This window comes from Peromyscus maniculatus, chromosome 6 (genome assembly GCF_049852395.1).
Source record: "Peromyscus maniculatus bairdii isolate BWxNUB_F1_BW_parent chromosome 6, HU_Pman_BW_mat_3.1, whole genome shotgun sequence".
In the NCBI taxonomy this organism is placed as follows: domain Eukaryota; kingdom Metazoa; phylum Chordata; class Mammalia; order Rodentia; family Cricetidae; genus Peromyscus; species Peromyscus maniculatus.
Window position 1 is genome coordinate 36,033,060 of NC_134857.1, and position 22,347 is coordinate 36,055,406.

A 22,347-nucleotide genomic window follows, 5' to 3' on the forward strand; every position below is an offset into this window, starting at 1 on the left:
GTTACAGACAGTTGTGAGCTGCCATGTGGGTGCTGGGAACTGAACCCAGGTCCTCTGCAAGAGTAGCCAGTGCTCTTAACTACTAAGCCATCTCTCCAGCCCTTAAAAACATTGTTTTCTTACAAGAGTGTGAATTAACCTTGAAACTTGGTACAAGTAATCAGAGAAAGCCACAAGGGGATTTTTATTTAGGTCAAAAGCAAGTAAGACTAAATGATAAATATGAGAAAAATCTATTTGAAAAGCAAGAAAACAAAATTCCTGCTTCTGGTTATGGAGAGTAGAGCTGTGGTGGGAAGGCACGCTCATGTGGTTCCAGGGGTTTGGGTAATACTCCAGTTGTGGCATGGGACACCATGTTCACAGTTGCTTATTTGATTGAAATATGTGCCTACAGAATCTATGCATGCTTTGCATATGTTATTTCACATGTATCAACAAAATTTCTATCATGAAAGATCTCTATATAGCAGGTATAGCATATTGAATCAGGTATGTCAAGGTAGAGATGGTTAATTGGCTGAGAGTTGAAAGTATCACTTAGAGGAAAGATCTAGGCCACCACTTCAGTTTAGAAAGTTCTCTCTACAAGTATCCTCATACAATTAGGGAACAAAATTTTTTTAAAGATGTGGGTGTTCATGAGTATGAGTAACATATAGAGTGGATACAGTGACTTCTTTAAAGGGAACAATCCTTAGGGAATGGCAAATGTCCCTGAGCACAGTGTCCCTCTGAACAAGAAATGATAGAGTGTTCCGGAAACAGGAAGCTGAGAGGCTTGAATGGACTGTCTCAAGTCAGAGGCTTAGTTCTTCCAAAGGTCATCACTAGGGAAAAAGAAGGCATAAAGGATGAGTGTGTTTGTTATATACATTGTAGGGTCTGAGGAAACACTGAAGGAAGATCCCAGACTCAAAGAGTATGTAAGAACAGAGAGTGTTTATTATAGCACATGCATGTGGGATTGCTCACCTGTACAAAGTGGCGATAACCCTGAGATGAATGTTCAGGCTTCTTTTAAGCCTAGCTAAGGGGAGTTTCAAGGTAGTTACCTAATTGGTTAGTACATTTTTAATTGGCTGAGGTTTAGTCTTATTGTTATTGGATGCATTTGCACAAGCTCGGACGTGACTCAGAAGGGGGGTGCTGGGTTTGTCCTTGAGATACTGTGAGGCTGACTTAGACCCTGTGTGTTTGTTCTGTCTCAATCCTGAATGTGAGGGCCTCGTAGACAAATGGCCCTTCATTGGAAAAGACACCTGTTTGCCCTTCTTGGAGAACTGGAACCTAAATTCAGTTGTGAAAGTTGGACCCCTTTAACCTCAAGGGTGAGACCAGATATCCTCCAGGGAGAACTTCGGTGAGTGCAGGACCTGATGGAGTAAAAGTATCCACACAGCAAAATCCGCCCCCCCCCATCCCCAACACTGCTCCATGATGGAGGGAGAAAATGCTATCAGAGAGCTCATGGCCTGAAGCCTACCTGGGGTTACTGTACACACAGAGAAATGAGCTCTCATCCTGTTTCCCAGACCCCTCTGTAGGGACTCAGGGTGTTTATTACTTGAAGCTACCATTGCTTTCGAGGTGGAGACATTTGGAACATTTTGCAAGAAGAAGAAAAACAGCTTTAGTCATCTTCCAAGGGGACGCACACTGAGTCCTCCTGAGACTCTTTCTAGCGGCCTCTGGGAACAATTACTGTTTTTGTTGTGAATCTTGTGCTTCCTTGAGTGGCAGCTATGACATAAATGGCATTTGGCCAAGACTGGGGAAATGTCTTTAGAAATAAGCTAAATGAGAAATAAGCTAAACTGCTACATGACCCGAAAGGGGGATCTGACTCAAAGGGAGGAGGTTGGTCTCATTCTGGATACAAATTGGATATGGCTTAGGCGTGAGAACTGATACAAACAGGAAGCTCTCCTATTGCTATTTACATCCTATGTTCGTCACGAAGGATGACGGCAAGATGGTAGAGCAAAGGCTAAGGAGAAACGGAATCCATTCATCAGCAATGCAGGGCCAGGGATGGGCCTCGAACTTGAGGGTTTTTCTTTCCTGTTCTTTGGTTTGTTTTGTTTTTCATAGGGTTTTCAACATGTGTCCTCAGCTGATCTGAAACTTTCTATGTAGAGCAAGCTGACCCCAAATTTGTGGCAATCCCTCTGCCACTGCCCCCTGAATGCTGGGATTCCATGTTTGTACCATCATGCCCAGCTCTTAAGTTTTCAACCTTATAGAAAATAAAGGTCGTGCTAGACGAGGGAGAGAAGAGGCCTGATCAAAGTATTCATGTAATGAGTCAGTCTTGGTCTCTCTTGAAAACAAAAGAAAAGAGAGACAGTGAATTAACACACTATTCCCCACTTAGAAGACAATTGAGTCACAAGTACAGGGCTCAGCTCCCACTCCTACCCCTTAAAAGCTCCAAGCAGCACTCCATTTAAACGCACAATTTGAATGACTTTCACTTGGATAACTTGTTGGTAAACTCTCTTACTTCCATTCCACATATAAAGATCTGACCCACGGTGACATGGCTAATACACGGCAAGGCAGGAGTTTCTTGCCATGCTGGCGGTGTGGGCTCCGAGCGGCCTTCTCAGCCCCTGGGGCCCTGGCATGGCTTCCACACAGAGCACCAGGATGGAGGGGTTGTCGACTGGATGGACCCCCCACCTCATGTGGGCTTGCTCACGTTTCTGCTGGGATCTGGTTTTCTGGCCCAAGCTGCCTTCTCTGAACTTCTAAAATTCCACATGTATTCACATAAGAGCCGTGCTTGAGTTTGCGGAGAAGACAGCTGAGCACTTGGTAAATCTTAGCACGCTGCGGGAAATGTTGAAAGACGTTCCTGCCAGGGTGAAAACAACTAGCTAGGTGGAAGAAGAAAACTGAGAAAATACCAGATGAACCAAGAGCTGTTGGTTTTGTCCTGCTTCGCACTTTTACACAGACAGAAGTAAACATTTAGGGTATTGATGTGAGAGAGGTTTTCGGTATTAGAATAAATTTACCGTGGCACTTGGTTCTAGGAGTGTGGTACAAGAGGAACTCCTGGGCCATGTCCTTAGTTGGGTTTCTATGACTTTGACTGTAAGGAACTGGGGAGGAAAGGACTGATTTCGTCTTACAGCTCACAGCCTGTACCTGAGGGAAGCCAGGGCAGAAACTCAGAACAGAACTGAAGCTAGGACCACAGACAAACATTGATTGCTTCCTGGCTTTCTCTACATGGCTTACTCAACCCACTCTCGTATACATCCCAGACCCACCTGCCCTGGAGTAGTTACTTGCAGTGGGCTGGACCCTCCCACATCAATCAAGGAAATGTTGACAAAAATAAGCAAACAAATGAATCACTGACCAGCACAGCCAAGAAGCTGACGTTCTGCATCTCAGAAAGAGCTTGGCCTCCTAGGAACTGGTATCATCATCACATTACTTATTTATCCACTGGACAAACATCTGTCGACCATCAGCTCTTGTCTGGGTTGCTCCAAACACTCCAGATGTGATAGGGAATAGCCTATTTATTCTCCACATAGAAATGTAGTGTCAGGCATGGGCCAGCATGCCTTTCCTTTAAAGGAGCATACAATATGGAAAGTTCTACAGCCCATGTAGGCTCTGTCACAGCCACTCACTACTGGGTAGTACAAAAGTGGCCAGAGGTGATGCAGGAAGGAATGGACATGGCTGTGCACAATAGAAGTTTACTTATGGCGAACAGGTGGCAGGCTAATCACGGCTGGTCTAGGAGAAAAAGAGAACACAAGTCGAGCGTTCTTTGTACAGTTGTAAGTGCAAAGGCCCTGAGACAAGAGGCTGCACAAAGCTTCGAAGAAAGCTGGGTGGTGGCTCATGCCTGCAATCCTGGCACTCAGGGCAGTGGGAGAGAAGTACTGAGGCAGGAGAATTCCTGGGAGTTCCAAGCCAGCCTGAGTTAGAATAAAATCCGATCTGAAAACAGACACCTAAAAGCCTGAAAGGGACTGATGCAGAGGGAGGGGGGTTGCCAGGGAAGGGAAGGACTGGCCAGCAGTTTCAAACTGCCTGAGACATCCATGACATTAGCCTCAACTGTCCATCAGTTGGCACTGTCTTAAGGATGTGATATGGTTAGATTTGCATTTGAAAGTGTTCTTACTACAGTGTGCTGGGTGAATTAGGCTGCATTATTGCATTATGATACATGAGGACAGATATACTTGTATTCAGATGAGTTACACAGGGCGCTAGCAATGTTTTACAGTAAGTAAATGATACAGGATCACATGACATATGTTATAGGAAGCAGCCCTGACAGAAGGCTGTCTTTATTTATTTTTTATTTTACCTTTTCTCTTTGAACAAAGACAGTGTGAAGTCAGGGAAGGTGTTTTGTTTACGTTTCCAGGCTTCTTGCACCAGGGTTACTACTCCTCAGGGTGCGTGCCAAGGGGAGGGAGCCTCCCTTGCTCTGGCTTCCTCTCCACACACCACTCGGCTGATGCCTGCAGCCACGCGTGGATCCAGAGCCAGGACCATCTGCTAGATTTGGAAAGCATCTCAAGAATGAGATGGATTCCCCCGAGAAACTGGATAAGAACAGCTTAGTGGGTAAGTTCCTTCCTCCTCTCGGAATGTCACACACACACACACACACACACACACACACACACACACACACACACACACACGTTAGTCAGAGCTGGAGTGGAGCTCTGCAGAGGTGTGACGTGGTCACAGGGAGGCCTACTGCCGTTGACTTCAACTGGGCATGCCTGTCATCCCAGCACTCTGGAGGCTGAGGCAGGAGAATTGCTTTGAGTTCAAGGCTGGCCTGGGCTATGCTGTGAGTTTAAGGCTGACCTCAGCTATATAGCAAAGACCTTGTCTCAATGGCGGGGTGGAGGGGGGCTCCACTTCCATTGAGAACCCCTTGTTTGGTATTTGCTGTTTACTTTGGTTTTATTTGGTTTTTGAATGGTGGTCTGTAACTTGCCCTCCTTGACTCCCTCTGTGATCAAAGAGGCATTTGTTTATCTTCGCACTGTTTTCTTCACCTTACACGGCAAAGAAAAGGTGGAGGCTGAATTTCCTCCATATTCAAAAGTGTCTGATGAAACTGTGATTAAGAAAAAAGTTAGCTTAAGCTGCATAATTTCAGATAAATGGAAAGAAGTTCAAAGAGTAAGACTTAGTCCATAAGTACCAAGTACTGTGCTTAGTACTAATGACAGGGATGACCCGGGAAGCATTTGATTCTGGTTACCTTCTCAGACCCGACAGTATGGGGGAAGTCTTTACTCTCACCTTCTCTATGGTTTTACAAAGGAAGAGCCGGGTCTGGGAGAGTTTGGCACCTGGTTAAAACGTGATGGTGGTGATGTGGAGTTGAGGCGTGTGTCTGTGCGTGGGAGTTAAACTCCTCAAGCCCTCTGTAAACCTCAGTCGCCAAAACCCTGCTTCAAGGTGAAAGCTGAGAAAGCAGTTAGCATCTCTAACTCAGAAAAGAAAAATAGACATTCATCAGATTGGAAAACAGTCTTTTTTTCTTGACGTAGGCATAGCAATACTGACAGCCTGAAGCATTTCACATCATTTGAAAATTCAAGACTAGTTCTCATGTCATCCAGGTTGTTGGTCTCAAACTTGCCTGGTAGCGGAGGGTGCCCTCTTTCTTTCTTTCTTCCCTTCTTCCTTCCTTCCTTCCTTCCTTCCTTCCTTCCTTCCTTCCTTCCTTCCTTCCTTCCTTCCTTCCTTCCTTTCTTTCTTTCTTTCTTTCTTTCTTTCTTTCTTTCTTTCTTTCTTTTAAGAGACAAGGTCTCATATGGCCAATAAAAAACACAACTCTTATCTCAGGAAGAATGAAAGATAGTTTACTTTTGAGCCAGATATGAGTTACAGTGGCCTGGGAACTTGGAATGGAGCTGTCCCAAGTAGGATGTTCCACTATGCAAATGTTTTATGGAGTTTTTATTGTTAGAGAGAAAAAGAATTTCCTGAATCAAGACATTTCCTAAGTAGGTTGGTGGGGACATCGGGCAGGCAGGTTACAGTGGGGTGGAGGTGGGACCTGCCAGTCTCATAACTGGACTCCTTCCAGAAGATTTGACCTGATGTTCACACTGATGCTGGGACAGACACAGAGCTGGGCTCTGAATGGGCTTTAAGGGAGAAGAAGAGAGGTCCTGTTCATTTTGCTTCTGCACTTAATTCCGGACCTAGAAACTCCTCAATTAAGAAATTCCAATCAATTGATCAGCCTGATGTGGCTTTTTGGGGGTGAGAGATGGGGACGTCACTTCACACTATAGAGCTCAGGTTGGCCATCTTCCTGCTTCCGCCTCTGTAGTGTTCATATTACAGGTGTGTGCCATGCCAGGCCTCGCCTTTTTAAACAAGTGGTTCTGTGAGAATTTTGATTTCCACTTTTACAGGGTAAGACAGCACCTGAGCAGAGGGTGTGATTGTCCCTGTCCCCTCAGTGGGGCATCTTAGGGTAGTCATAGGATTTGTAGTTTGGATGTTTTAATCAAACGATAAACTTGTACTCTTGCAGAACAAACAGAATTGGGGCTTGTGTTTCCTGTGCTGTTGAAAATGCATGGGAAATGCAATGTGGTGGATCTTCTGAGACTTAGAGATGAGTTTACCCTTCTTCTGCTCCACCTCCAATACAGTCAGGATCTAGTATATAGTCCCCTAGCAATACAGAGTGTATAGTGGATAGTCCTCCCAGCAATACAGAGTGTATGGTGAGTAGTCCTCCCAGCAATACAGAGTGTATAGTGGATAGTCCTCCCAGCAATACAGAGTGTATAGTGGATAGTCCTCCAGCAATACAGAGTGGATAGTGAGTAGTCCTCCAGCAATACAGAGATGTGCACTCCCTGGCAAATGGTGAGGGAACTGAATAGCTGCTTCTTGGCCATCACTCCAGCTGGAGCCACTGCTTTTGAAAGCTATGTGTGCACCTCTGTAACTCTAAGTTCATGATTCACAAGGGTAGGTCAGAGTCCCCTGGTGATGGGATGACAGTCACACAATGCACAAATCAGAGCCCCACCCCCAGGAACCCCATGGCCAACCCTTGTCAACACACCACTGCTTACCAGCTGTTGACTCTCTACCCTCCCTTTCACTGAAGTGTCAGAGTTAACTGGACTCAGATGTCTACACTGTGGGGTTCCTCTCAGAATTACCATCGGCGCCTTCTTGGGGCCCTTTGTAAGAAGTGCAGGCTTCTGTCAACCACCACCTATGGCCATGAGATCCTGGTACTTCGGGATGTCTGGGCTTGAGAAGTTGCATCCAAATCAGTTCTCCGGGGTGGAGATGTCACCAGGTTGAAGCCATGTTTTGTGTCTGTGTTCCTTTTGGCAAATGTTTGCTTAAAATGGTTCTTCGGTGAAAGCTATTGGTCTGTTTTAGAGGAACAGACAGGCAGGAAAGATGGATTATAGGTACTGAAAAACGCTGTTTGCTCCTCGGCTTCATATTTGATGCTGAAGGCCGCGACTCTCTACAGAGAGATCTGAGAAGCTGCTGGAGCCCTGTTCTATCCACTGTGTCTTAACAGGGTAGGAGGTGGAGGAGAGAGGGAGCGATGGAGGGAGGGAAGGAAGGAGAACATTTGCCAGACATTATTTTTTTCTTTAAAATTTTCTTTATAAAAGCATAAATATATGAAAAGTTAAGAAAACAGAAATAGGGGCTGGAGAGATGGAGCAGCTGTTAAGAGCACTTTATTGCTCTTACAGAGAACCTCAGTTCGGTTCCCAGCACCCATAGGTGAATGTCACAAGTGTCTGTAACTCCAGTTCCTGGGCTTCATCTGGACTCCTCATACACTGTGTGCACATGGTGCACACATATACATGAAGGCAAACACACACATGAAACAAAAATCAAATCTCTTCATAAAAGCATTTTAAAAAGAATTCAGAACCATTATGTTTCCATCACTCAGAAACATTTGCTTTAATTTTCTCCCAGAATTCTTTTTTATGCATGTACTTGTACTAATTGGGATCCCATTAGCCAAATGGTTTTATGCCATACCATTTTTTTTTTTCTGCCTAGCATGCACAAAAAGCTGGGTTCAATCCTCAGCATGTACGAGGGCACACACCAGAAAGCCAGTTCTGGGGAGGTGGACAAAGGAGCCATCTTCAGTTACACATAAGTGTGAAGCCAGCCTGGGCTACATGCGGCCCTGTCCACAATTAATTAATAAAACATATGCAAAAATACAATATTGTGTGTCTGTTGGGGTGTTTGCTACTTACAGATGGTAGACATGAAACTGTTGTGAGGCCATCTGAGAACTCTTAAGGACAAAACCCCTGTGCTTGTGGGCAATGCTGTCATTTCAGAGACGGAGAGACCTAGAAGCATGGGGAGAGTGGGGACAGAGGAGAATGACACAAGGTCACATCTTCTCTTCACTTTCTCATAATGATGTGGGGGTGAGCGTATAGGAAGGCAGAAACATGAAGGCGAGAATGCAATGGCTTATGGTTCTCGGGTTAATTAAGTCTCGTGAGAGGGAGTCTCTTCTGATGTATCATTATTTCTGACGAGAACTTCCAAATAGACCCATAAATCTAACTTGTGGTGCAGCATCATTCTGAGACTTCAAAGTGGGTTAGAGTGGACTCTCCACTCACCCACTGGCTTCTCCAGGGGGCCAGGAGGGATCCAGGAACAGAACACCCCTTCAAAGCACTAAATATTTACAGGGAAGACACAGGAAGCAGCTAAAACTCACAATGGACCCTAGGGGTGTACCCGGGGTGGCAGTGGTGCGGGTTATAAGAAGAAGCAGGTAGGGCAACTGAGGTAGAGGAATATGTGGGAGGTAAGTGAGAGTGAGGGACAAAGATCCGTGCAAAGGGGCAGACCTGTGGAGGGCTTTCCCTGGACCCATGTCTGGGTCACTAAAATTGTAGTGTAGACCATCAGCAGCTCAGCTACTGAAAATTCAACTCCTGATGTTTAGGAGTTTGCATGGCAAGCCTGGCCTCCTGAGTCCCAGGCTCGGGTGCTGATGCCGAATTGGGTCTTTTTCAAGAACTGTGGAGCCAGGCCTCTGGAGGGAGGGGTGCATGAGGAGGGGCAATCACGGTGTTTGTCACCAGCCAACTCTGATTTAGAAGGTTCTTTTGCTGTGATTGTTGAGATGGGTGTTGTTCTGTAGCCTAGGATGGTCTTCAACTCCCTGTCCTGGCTCAGCTGCACATGTGCTGGGATTATCAGGATGAATAACTTTGCATAATTTTCTTTTCTTTTTTTTTTTTCAAGACAGGGTTTCTCTTTGTAGCTTTGAGCCTTTCTTGGATCTCACTCTGTAGACCAGGCTGGCCTCAAACTCACAAAGATCCTCCTGCCTCTGCCTTCCGAGTGCTGGGATTAAAGGCGTGCGACACCACCGTCCGGCGACTTTGCATAATTTTAATTGGACAGTTATAAACTTCTCCTTCTCCTCCTCCTTATCTTCTTCCTCCTCCTTCTCTCCCTCTCCCTTCCCCTCTCTCTCTCTCTCTCTCTCTCTCTCTCTCTCTCTCTCTCTCTCTCTTTCTTCCTCTCTTTAATTTTCTAAAAGTTGGGTTTTAGTTCTAAAAGTGGGAACTCTAAAAGTTCCCAGCTTCTAAAAGTTTCTAGAAGCTGGGAAGATGGTTCATTAGGTTAAATTCTTGCTGTGCAATCATGAGGGCATGAGTTGGGAAGTCCAGAACCCAAATGAAAGACTGTTGATAATACTGTATATGTGTATTATCCTAACCCCTGTGCTGATGGGAAGGAGAAGGAGGCAAAGACTGGAAGATCCCTGGGGAGCAGCAATGTTACTGAAAAGACTATCTCTGGATTCAATGAGAGACCCTGCCTCAAAAAATAAGGAGAGAGTAATAGATGAAGGCCCCAAACATCAACCCCTGGTCTCCACATATGCATGTATACACAAGTACATTTGCATGCACATGTAGACACACACACACACACACACACACACACACACACACACACACACACACATTCACAAGAACACCACAAAAATCCCTGGACAATTGTCAAGGTTCCACCACCTCACCTGTGGGGCTCATAATTCCTTTACATACATTGTTTTAGCAGCTCCTCCCAACTAGCTGTTATGATCATGTAGCAGATGCTTATGTGGGAGCAGATCATGTGATTACCTTGGTGTCTCTGGCTTGGGTGCACAGCTGTCTTGATTAGAACATGTAAGCAGGGCTGCTCACGTCCTGTCTGCCCATGGGCTGGTTCTGCTAATGGCTTTCTATGCTTTTCTTTCTGAGACAGTAGGGTAAACCTTGAATTTTCCATTTCAGAACTGGTTGGATCTTAGATCTTTATTTGGATCTCTAGTCTTTATGCAATTAAAAAATTAAAACAAGGTATACAACAACAATGGACATAAGACTTCAGTGTTTAGCTTGGAGGGGATAATGGGCAGACCATGTATAAAGGAAGAATCCTGTGAGCTCTGAGGCAAACAGCACAGGAAACCAAACATTATTTGCATCACACACCACAGGAAGCTGCCTACACTAAGACCTGTAGGAGACCAGATTGTCATCCCTAGAGACAAATATGTGTATGTAAATGCCTGGGAATTGGCCTGTAAAGACAGACATACATTGATGGTAATTATTTTCCTTCTCTATATAAATGTGGAACTGAGTAGTGGGTAGTTAAAGGGAGCTTAAGTCTTAAACTTTGATTCCTTTTTCAGTGAGAATACATGTACAGGCTGTATTAATACTAAAAATCACTGCAAATAGGATGCAGTAATGATTTTGTGAGCATACAAACACCCAATGCCTTCTATTTTATTTAAAACTTTGATTCCATTTATTTATATGTGGGTGGGTGCATTCACATGCCCCAGCATAGACACGGAGGTCAGAGGACAGCTTGCAAGAGCTGATTCTCTCTTTCCATCACATGTGTCCCGAGAATCAGACTCAAGTCTCTGGGCTTGGTGGAAATACCCTATCCCCCCCGGAGCCATCTCACCAGTCCAAAGTGTCTTTTTATCCTGCACAGCGACATCAGATTCACCTCAGAGTAGTTCCATGACTTCAGAGGTTGATGTTTCAGGAGTTTTTAGAGTAGGCAGGCAAGCCATTATTGTTCATAATGCCATCCTTATGGACATTTAGAGCCTGAACAGAACACTTACAAAGGTGTTAATACTAAATATGTCTCTAAAATGAAGATAATCTCACCCATCAAGATACGCAATTGAGAAGTCTGAAACAATCTCATGAGCTCGGACCATGCAGAAGGAGGTACATGACTTCTTAAAGGGCATTGACCATTGAGTAAGATTGTAAATCTCTTTAACCTGACACATGCATTACCAGGGATTTATTCCATACACATGCACAAAATAGATGCTTAAAAACTTTCACCGCTTCACTCTTCATAAAAGCAAAAACCCAGGACCCCCTTAAGTGCACATATATACAACAGGTCCCAACGTATTGGGCAAATTCCAAAGTGACTTTAGCAGATGGATAAGGAGGCAACAATGACCTGAGTCTCTAACCTGGGCAGGGGAATGGCTGGGGTTGCAGGGCGGTGCATGTAGCAAAGACAATTAGTTCTAATGTTTGAGTGGAAAGTGTGACTCAATCAGAAGGGATTGGGGATGAGAATGGAGGAAAAGAGAATAGACAGAGGACTACAAGGAGGTGAAAGGATGACTATAAAGAATTCTAACATGAAAAGTTTGGCCAAATATGCACATTTCATGAATAAGAAGTTACGATTGATGTGACTGAAGCTTCAAGATGTTAAGTTATTGATGTAGGACTTAAAATAAGTTTCCTCTTTTTACAAAGCAGTTTGATAAGTCCCTGGCTTTTCTATCCATTTGTAAAGTGGGAATAATAGGATACACACACGCACACACATACATACACACAGAGATACACACACACACACAAACAGATACACATATACACACATACACACAGACATAGACACAAACACAGATAGACATAGGCACACACGCGCATTAATGCATAGATCGGGATCTATGTAAAAATGGTATCGTTTATTCTTTATCAGATCTTCCAAAGTAGGTCACTCCTATCCCCATCTTACTGATGAAGAAGAGACTTGGAGAATCTCTTTAGGAATGACTGTGTAAAGCTCTGGAGTTGGCACAGGAGAGACCTTGCATAGAAACGCACACCCAGGGGTTCTAAGATGTTTTCCTGCACGTACATCCCTCTTCTCTCTAGGGATAACAGCCCCTCCCTACCTATCCCAGGGCTTGTTTTGAATTTCATATGGAGACTTCAAGGGGCTCAAGAATCTGATGGTCCTGAAATGAATGGTTCATGGTCACATTCCAAGACACCATGCTGGCCTTACAAGAACATAATGATTATCACTGTTGATTGCTGAGCGGCTTCTCCTCCTCCTTCTTCTTCTTTTTGGTTTTCAAGACAGACTTTCTCAGTGTAGTTTTGGTGTCTGTCCTGGGTCTCGTTCTGTAGACCAGGGTGGCCTCGAACTCACAGAGATCCACCTGCCTCTGCCTTCTGAGTGCTGGGATTAAAGGTGTGCGCCACCACTACCCGGCACTGAGCAGCTTCTTGAAAGGGACAGATCCATTTTAATTTCTAAGCACCCTCTACAGAAAACATTGTGTGTTCCTATGCACGTGCATTGGTGTGTGAGTGTGTGTGTGTGTGTGTGTGTGTGTGTGTGTGTGTGTGTGTGTGGTGTGGTGTGCATGTGTGCACATGTGCACAGCTGTTTGTAACTATACTTACTGTGTGAATGGAGTTAGGTTTTCTCCTCCATCCTGTCAGGCTTGATCAGTGCTAGGACATATTTCGTCCTCACCTACGCTGCCTGAAAGCTTTCCTAAGCATCACTTAGATTACAAGCTTGCTTCTTTCTCACTTCCCAGGCATCAACAAAAGCCGGCTTGGTGTGTGTGGCTGGATCCTGTTTTTCCTTTCCTTGCTGTTGATGCTCCTTACCTTCCCCATCTCCATATGGATGTGCTTGAAGGTAAGGCCCTGGGAAATGGGCAGGTATCTCCCTGGGAACCAACAGACACTAAGACTAAAGGTTTTCCCTTAATCTCTCAGATCATTAAGGAGTATGAACGTGCTGTTGTCTTCCGACTGGGACGCATCCAAACTGATAAAGCCAAGGGACCAGGTAAGGAGACTGTAGACATCTGTTACCACTGCTTGTGGCATCTAGCAGAGAAAGCCAGAGACTTTGTGTTTTAAGCAGTGGACAGATGTTGTTCCATCGGGGAGAGAGCTCCAGTGGGAGAGACCACTAACATGGAACGCTGAGCATTAGGAAATCAGAACTGATTTCATAACTCACCCCCTGAGTAGTCCCATAAATGGGTGACATTGACTGGATGTCACTTATGCCCAGGGCTGTGAAGAGCCAGGTCTGGGGAATGAAGGAAGAAAGTAAACGGCCCATGGGGACCGTTAAATTACTCACAAGGACTTTTCAAGGAGCTGGATTGTATTATCTTTTGAAAGGGCTAACAGACTACACACACACACACACACACACACACACACACACACACACACACACACACACTCGGGATATATATATATATATCTTCCTCTTGCAGCGAGTCGATGAATAGTGAGAGGAGCTGGAAGTCAGGTGTGCCTCCCTGGGTGGAGGCTTCTAGTTTTGAAAGTGAAGCCGTGGAGACCGACATAGATTTAATGATGTGTCGGCGAGTGTCCCAGTGGCTGGCAGTAAAGAGGGGCGTCCCAGCGTCCAGTTCCAGGGGCACTGTTTCTTCCCATGCTCTCTGCCACTCTGGGAAGTAAAAATCGTTACAAACTATTCAAATTATAGAGTGCCTTTTTTGGTTGGGGGAGGGGATGGGAGGCGTTGGATAGCGAAGAGCCTTAGACCTGAGGTCTTGATTCACAGCTCCGCTTAAACCACGCGTTGCTTGTATTTGTTTTGACTTCTAACAATGACAATCTCATATGACTGGTTTTAATATTATGGATCAGAGGGCTGTCACAAAACAGTATCCATTAGTTATATTTCTCTGACAACATTTGCTTTCTGGCCCTGCTCCTGCACTTTGAGTAAGATCGCTGTGTCTCCAACCACACTGTACGACCTGGGGTGGGGGAGCAGATGCCTTCTATGCATGGTACAGCAAGACTCTATACTTGACCTTGACCCAACAACACTGTGTGTTATTACATGTTATATTAAAAAAAAAAAAAAGTGAGAGACTTGCAAGGATACTTCTGTGAATGAGCCCTGACCATTTCAGATGGTATAATTTTTGTCAAATTTCATAACCAACCTAAGAGAACGAGGCAAGGATCACTTCCTACAGCTGCTCCTATGCATTTATCAACATCAGTGCTAGACTCTACCAGTGAAGAACAACCAAGCTCACTCCCTTCAGTCCTGCTCCCCATCTGATGGGCCCAAGACCGATGTTAAAATAACACGAGAGCAGGCAGAGAAGCAGAGTAGCCACCGCTTGGAGAACTCCAGAGGACAATGTGTTCTTTCTTCTTAATGAATTCTCCTGAAAGACTTCTCTGCTAAGAGTCCCAGGATAATAACCCCCGTCACGCATGTCTCTGGGGCTAATGGTTTGCCTCAGAACACCGTGAACACCAGAGGGAAACAAACCCACCTGCTAACACTTTTGCAAATGGCAAATTATCCTCTAGTAATAAAAGTATTAACGAGAAGGGCAGCCAGATCCGGCCCTTCACGGATGCCTGGCGTCGTGCTCAGTACTTTGTTATCGTGGTGACCCATGCTTCATCCTCACTACATCTTCTACGTTGGTAATGGAAGCTCAGGAAAGATGGGCGAACGGTCCAGACATGGGGTGGCTGACACTGAACTCAAGGTAGTTCTCAGGAACTTGGGATTAACCAGAGACCACACATCCACGCGCGCACACACACACACACACACACACCACACACACACACACCACACACACACACACACACACACACACCACACACACACACACACACACACACACACACCACACACACACACACCACACACACACACACACACACACACACACACACACCACACACACACACCACACACACACACACACCACACACACACACACACACACACACACACACACACACACACGGCGGTGGGAGAGGGGAAATAGGGTAGGGATTCTTACCATAGGTCTCAGGAAAATTTAGAGAACAAAATAAAGCTTGAAATACTATGAATCAATGACCGAAACCACAGTGTTCTCAGCCCATGTTGCTGGCTCTTCACTCAGAGGAAAAGCTGATTTCTGCCTTGAAAACAAACACAGTAACATCAAGATTTCCTGATGGATGGAAATGGCTCCTTGTCCTCGTCTTGCTTGTCACGCCTTGTGGCTGTGATGCTTATATAAAGAACGAAAGCCTCGGGGTAAAGCTGAGGACCCACGGTGTTCTCAGATGGGTTTTCTTACATTGCCCTTCCCTGAGCTCCTCCAAACCCAGGACTTACTACTCACTGGGCATCAGAAGTGAGTGCACCTGGGGCCACCATGGCACTTGAACACAGCTAAAGAGACACATCAGTTCTCAGTTCTGCACTGCGCTGTGTGGAGGGAACCTGAGTCCCTGGAAGACTGTGCTAGCCAAGTGCCGAGCACTAATATATAAAATATTATAATATAATAAATAATGAGCAAATCAATATATAAACATAATATATTGTATTATATATTATTACATAGTGTAAATTATTATTATAATTAGTTTCTGATACAAACTCTAAGTTGTCCAAGCTGGGTTTGGATTCTTTATGTAGCCCAGGCAGGGCTTGAACTTGAACCCACCTACCTCAGCCTCTTTCCTGAGTACCCAGGACTGGGTGGAAGATTTTAATGCAGAATTCCATCATTATTGATGATGTGGAGGCTGTTGCCAGTAGCTGATAAGCACAACCAAACTTGACTCTTTATAGTTAGAAAACCAATTTCCCTTCTTAAATTAACCTCAGAATAAATGCTAAAGCAGAAGTAGATTACCTAAGAATAAAAATTAAAAAACGCACATCAGGGACCTTAGCGTTTTGCCAAAGGTCCTAAATTCCTAAGTAATTAGTTTCCTTTCATTATTGACCGACCAGAATCAGTCACCTTCACTAAAGCTGAATGTGTTCACATTGAAGATCCAAGAAACACATACAGCATTACAAAAAAAATGATGTTCTATATATCCAGAAGACTCTCTTTGTCACTCTCTTGAATAGGTCAAGTTTTAAATCAATTTTCTTTCTTCAAAGGTTTGATCCTGGTCCTGCCCTGCATTGACGTGTTTGTCAAGGTTGATCTCCGAACAGTTACCTGCAACATTCCTCCACAAGAGGTACCAGAGTAAACAAGGGTTACTAAAAATAAAGCTGCGAGGTCCCCTAGGACGTGGGCATAATTTTAACCTTCCGGGGGGAGGGAGGGTGACTTCATTCCCACCCCCCACCCCAGGGCCTGCCTGAAAGGCTTCAGGTGGCTTCCTTTAGCCAAATGAATGAGAATGAAGCGGAAGGGAGGGGCTGATGAAAGACACGGGATAGCCAGGTGGAGGCCGGCGGAGCCCTGGCGGGGCGCAGCCGGGGGAGGGTGACGGCAGCTGCTTAGAGACAGGAGGCCTGGCAGGGAAAGCTGAGCGGGTGGGAGGGGGCGGTGTGTGGGGGGGGGCGGGGAGAGGGGAGGGTCAGGCTGCCCTCCCCACAGCCTTCTTAGAGGGCCTTTTAGAACCAGCGGCATGGCACGGCTTACCTCTACTTTTGCTGTTTATTTTTGGTCTCTATCTGTACGTGTTGGGACAGAACAAGTATAGGGACAGTACAGAGGCTACATAGGACCCGCAAGAGTTTGAACTGCAAACAAATCTTGAAAAAGTATGAATTAATGATCCAAAGCAGTAACTGAGTATTAGAGAAGAAGAAATGATTCTGACAAGCAGCCTGCCCTCTTACGACCCAAGGCATCTAGAAAGAAAAGGAAATGCAGGAAAGATGGGGCATGGCCAAAGCCATAATACGCAGGCAGGGAACCAATCAAGGCTCAGGAGCCTACCATGGCTGTCAGGAGCCTTGGAGGAACCACTTCAGAGCTGAGCCATCCTAGACGCTACTGGAAAGCTTCGAATGGCTTTTGTGGCTCTGTAGTGGACAGTTTTCAGGTTCTGGTCCCAAGGTCCTCCCAGAAATAACACCGGAAGAGAGAAAGGGGGAGGAGGAGGGGAAAGAGGGAAAGAGGCAAGGAGGAGGGAGAAAGAGAGACGGAGACTTCACACTGTTCAGAATACTGATGCTGAGTCTCTATAAAGCTAACACAGTTGCTTTGCTTGAATATAGAACACGGTCTCTGGTGCCATCTATGGTTCTTAAGAAGCATTGCTTCTTCCTTTATCCCAATGAGAACCGCACACCATGTAGACAATGATGCAAATTCTGTCTGTTTGGAAGGAGAAGGCGGTGGGGCTATTGGGATATAAGAATTCTCTAAGTTGAAGCTACAAGGTTAGGTAGGGACCAAACTTGTGCAGTCATTTAGCTGTGAGATATTGTTATTCTGAAGCCAGGACAGATGTTTGGCAATTGCCAGCATGAGTTGCCATCAACGAGGCCCTTCGGTGAGGGAGAACTCTGGGGTTGGCTGCCTCTTTGCCAATTGTAAAATAGCACCCGTGTGGTTTCACTCTGTCTATGCTCTGCAGATCCTCACAAGAGACTCTGTGACCACCCAAGTGGATGGAGTCGTCTACTACAGAATCTACAGCGCCATCTCAGCGGTGGCCAATGTGAACGATGTTCACCAAGCCACGTTCCTGCTGGCTCAGACCACTCTGAGAAATGTCTTAGGGACCCAGAGTTTGTCCCAGATCTTATCTGGGCGAGAAGAGATCGCCCACAGCATCCAGGTGAAGATACAAAATACAATGATGAATTCCCTCATTTTAGTGATCAGTGGCTGGCCACCAACATCCATAGTTCAGAATAGAGATAGCTGCCCTCTCAAGATGGGTTTCCTTATCCCTGGTAATACTGTCTGTCATCACAAGGTATAGATTTAAAGATCTGCATGGGAGCTTGAGAGATAGCTCCGTGGTTAAGATACCTCTCTTGCAGAGGACCTTGGTTTGATTCCCAGCTCCCACATGCTGGCTCACAACCCTCGGTAACTCCAGTTCCAGGGGATTTATTGCCCTCTTCTGGTCTCCTCTGGTACCAGACATACACGATATTTAGAAATACATGTAGGCAAAACACCTATACATATAAAGTCAAATAATTTTAAAACATTAAATGTTTGCATGGGAGAAGAAAGCTTCTTAACCACGGAGTAACAAAGCTGATAGGAAGCCTGTCCTGGGTGAGAGAAACTGAGACTCCCATTAGCAAGCTGATGTAGTCATTCACAGCTGCTAATTGTATGGCCAGGACAAAATCCTGGACTGTCTGAGAAGCCCGTGCACTGATGTCTGGAACACTTGCTCAAATCTGCAAGGACATCATATAATTTCTTAGGAGGTTAGAGGGTGGATTCTTCTAGTCAACCAACAGGTGATGTATCAAGATTTTGTGTGTGTGTGAGAGAGATCCAGCCTCATGTATCCAACTTTGGCCTTGAATTCCCTATATAACTGAGGATGACCTTGAACTTGTGATTCTCCTGCCTCTACCTCGAGCGCTGAGATTACAGGCATGCACCACCATGCCTAGTTTTATGTGGCTCTGGGAATCAGACCCAGGGCTTTCTGCTTGCTAGGCAAGTTCTCGACCAACAGAGCTATACCCCAACTCAAGATCGGTCCATGAAACCTTCAGGGGATTCACTTCAATTCCCAACACCACTAATGAGTTTAGAAAAGACAGCCTCCCCGAACACACCAGATGCTTGGGGCAGGTCACATGTCTTCTGATCAATGCCGTTTCTTCTGGAAACAGACGTTGCTTGATGATGCCACTGAGCTATGGGGAATCCGAGTGGCCAGGGTGGAGATCAAAGATGTCCGGATTCCTGTGCAGCTGCAGAGGTCCATGGCAGCTGAGGCTGAAGCCACCCGGGAAGCCAGAGCCAAGGTAAGAAACACTGGATTAGCATGGTGGTAGACAAGTATGGAGCAGAAGGGAGAATAAAGTTCCAATCTTTGTTCCGCAAGAGATTCTTTCCACAGATTTATCTTTCCCGAGAGGTTCCCTAAAAGACAGTGGGCAGATTACCATAGCTTGAGGACGCTTGATACTAAGTCATTCTGCTTGCTGCAAGTGAGGTCGTCAGCAATTCAGGGAACAACACTGGCCCCACATTAGGTCTCAGCAGAATGTGACTAAACAAAGCATTTCAGATCCCGTGAAGCAGAGCCTGGAGCCATCCAGGAACCACCATCATTGTAAAGCTGACATTTCAGAAGTGACCAGCTTAGTGCTTATGTTTCAAGCATTGTCGCTGGAGTATGATAAATGTTACTGGCTTTAAAAAAGTGACTGAATCCAAGCCAGGTTAGAATTAGAACGTGTGAAACTCAGGCTGGCCCTGAGTGTCCTAGAATCTGCCGTCACCTTTGTTCTGCATGGATGGATTTACTGGTGTGAGAGATTGGAAATCTTCAGGTATGACTCTCAGGAAGCCACACTGTGGCTACGGAAGGTTTTTCTCCACTCACATTCCTTAGTCACACTTGCTTTGTCTATGGAGTACCGGCAGCTCCTAAAGTAGGACTCCTTTGGCACATGGAAAGCAAGTGCCCACAGATGGGTCAGTTGAGCCCTGGCCAGGGTGGTCTCGGAATTTAGAACAGCCAGTAGAGAGAGTCCCAACGAGGGTTATGGGGCTGGGGCTCATCACTGCTATGATCAAAAGCTGAGGGAATAGGAACAATTCTGGCGTTGTAAGAACGAGACTAATTTGGCAACAGAATAAGATAAGAGTCAGAGATGGCCCCCCAGGAGGTACCAGCACTTGCCATACAAGCCCGACTTCCTGAGATGGATCCCTATAACCCACAGCAGGGCAGAGCTGGCTCCTGATTGTTGTTCTCAGCCCTCCACACACAAGTTCTCAGGTTAGATGGTCAAGTTTTCATTTGCTTAAATGACACTGCTTTTATCTGCTTGAAAACAAAATCTGCGGGCTCATCCTTTGTAAAATATTTATCCCTGCTGTCCCAGTCTATACCTCTGTTGCTGTGGTAAACACCACGACCAAAATTAGCTTGAGGAGAAGAGGGTTTCTTTCAGTCACGGCAGGAGCCGATGCAGAGGCCATGGAGGAAGGCTGCTCACTGGCTCGCTCCTCATCGCTTGCTCAAGTTGCTTTCTTATACAACCCAGGACCATCTGCCCAGCGATGGCACTGGGCACAGTAGGCTGGGCCCTCCCCTATCAGTCATTAATCAAGAAAATGTTCCCGTAGACTTGCTCACAGGCGATTTAATGGAGGCAATCCCCCAGATAAGGTTCCTTCTTCCCAGATGAGTCTACTTTGAGTCAAGTAGCCAAACAACCCAACTGAAACAAAACAAAACCCACAACCAACCAGAACATTCACTCTGTGCAACTTCCTGAATTTTCTCAAGTCCTCTAGAATGTGAAAATCTTGTCTTTGATAAGAAAGTGAGCAGAGAAAACACACGCAGTAAAATGGGGACACAGCCCCACAAAAAGAAGCCCCGGACACCATGCAATTGTCAACTTTCATTTCTCTCATTTTAGGTCCTTGCAGCCGAGGGAGAAATGAACGCCTCTAAGTCCCTGAAGTCGGCTTCCATGGTGCTGTCGGAGTCCCCCGTCGCCCTCCAGCTGCGTTACCTCCAGACCTTGACCACCGTGGCCACTGAGAAGAATTCCACCATTGTGTTTCCTCTGCCTATGAACATACTGGAGGGCATTGGCGGCATCAGCTATGACAACAATAAGAAGGTCAATGCTAAAGCCTGAGGTCTTCCAAGTGACCCCCGACTGCTTAGAAAGGCCTTTCTGTACCATGAGAAGGCAGCCCTTAGAAAAGAGGGAGGTCAGCACCCTGCAGCTACCGTAACTCCACAACTAGCAGAATTCCCAGGGGGAGGCACAGCAGCCACACAAACAAACAAAACCGAGAGCTGCGCAGTGCATTTATTTTTGAGGCATAACCAATACTCAATATTCTTAGTAATTAGTTAGTAGTTGTCCCTGACGATCAGCGGGGACTTCCTCTCAGAAGGGGGAGAGACTGTGGGTGACTTTGACAAGCACTGCAGATTGAAGCTGTGTTGAAGAAGGACCTTAGGTCCTTTGCAAAGGGAAGCAGAGCCCGCATTTTTACTACGTATTTGAGTTACTGCTCTCGCTTGCTATGGCTCAAGTAGGCATAAGGAAGCCCCTCAAGACTGAAAATTAGGATCGGTTTGCATGTGGAGCTGCAACGTAGAAGCAAGAGCACAGGGCAAAGGTGTCAGCTGAGGGCCTGTTCTCTGGACACTCTGCATGTCCTGTACGGGTGCTGGCCGTTCTCGGCCTCATGCACATTTATCACGGGCAGAGGAACTTCAAGGCAGAAAAGCACAGAGCAATTTGCTTGCTAGTCAGAACATCTGTAGCCACTGGGGAGGTCGTTCTGTGAATTGCATGTTTTCACTCTGCAAGTCCCAAGAGCCGTAGTGATTAAGAGCTGTTTGTAATCTCTCCCCAACTTGAACAACTTGTTGCAAATAAAAGAAAGTCATAGAACGTGAAGAGTTTTTAAACTTGTTTTAGTGGAGTTTATTTCATTGCCAAGACATGATTTTCTTTGGGGATTCGTTTTGAGAAATGGGGTCTATTTTACTTTATTTTACTTTTCTGTTTATTTGTCTTTGGTACTCCCTATGTTATCCTGGTAGGCATGGAACTTGCTGCATAGACTAGGCCTTTAATCCCAGCACTCCCAGAGGCAAAGGCAGGAGGATCTCTGTGAGCTGGAGGTTGGTCTGGTCTACATAGACAGTTCCAGGTCAGCCAGAGCTACATAGTGAGATCCTATCTTAAAACAAAACAAAGCAACCCCCTGTAGATTCAAGGGACTCCGTCTCTTATAACACTAAGGGTTCATGTGACTCAGTCTTTATAACATTAAGGCCAATTATTTCTTTAGTGCATCTTATAATTTATGCTTTCACTAAAGGCTGACTAAACAAAGACCCTCCGAAGATAAGTTTCCTTGGTGATAGAGAGGCTATAGAAGACTCATGGAGTGTAGACTGCCAAGGATGACATTCAAAACACACCCCTCCCCCATCCACTGAGACTAGGCTAAGGTCCTTTCCCTGGGGGGGAGGAAGGGAAATG

The 22,347-nt window shown here is 45.7% G+C and overlaps 1 protein-coding gene across 1 annotated transcript; it reads left to right on the forward strand.

Moving 5' to 3' along the window:
- Window positions 1–4,136: 4,136 nt before the first annotated feature.
- On the forward strand, window positions 4,137–21,764 carry Stoml3 (stomatin like 3). Its single transcript, XM_006977581.3, has 7 exons — window positions 4,137–4,608; window positions 12,944–13,047; window positions 13,128–13,200; window positions 16,321–16,403; window positions 17,757–17,960; window positions 18,988–19,122; window positions 20,755–21,764. Exons 1-7 carry the CDS (start codon window positions 4,569–4,571, stop codon window positions 20,977–20,979), a joined length of 864 nt encoding a protein of 287 aa, XP_006977643.1. The 5' UTR covers window positions 4,137–4,568; the 3' UTR covers window positions 20,980–21,764.
- Window positions 21,765–22,347: the final 583 nt, after the last annotated feature.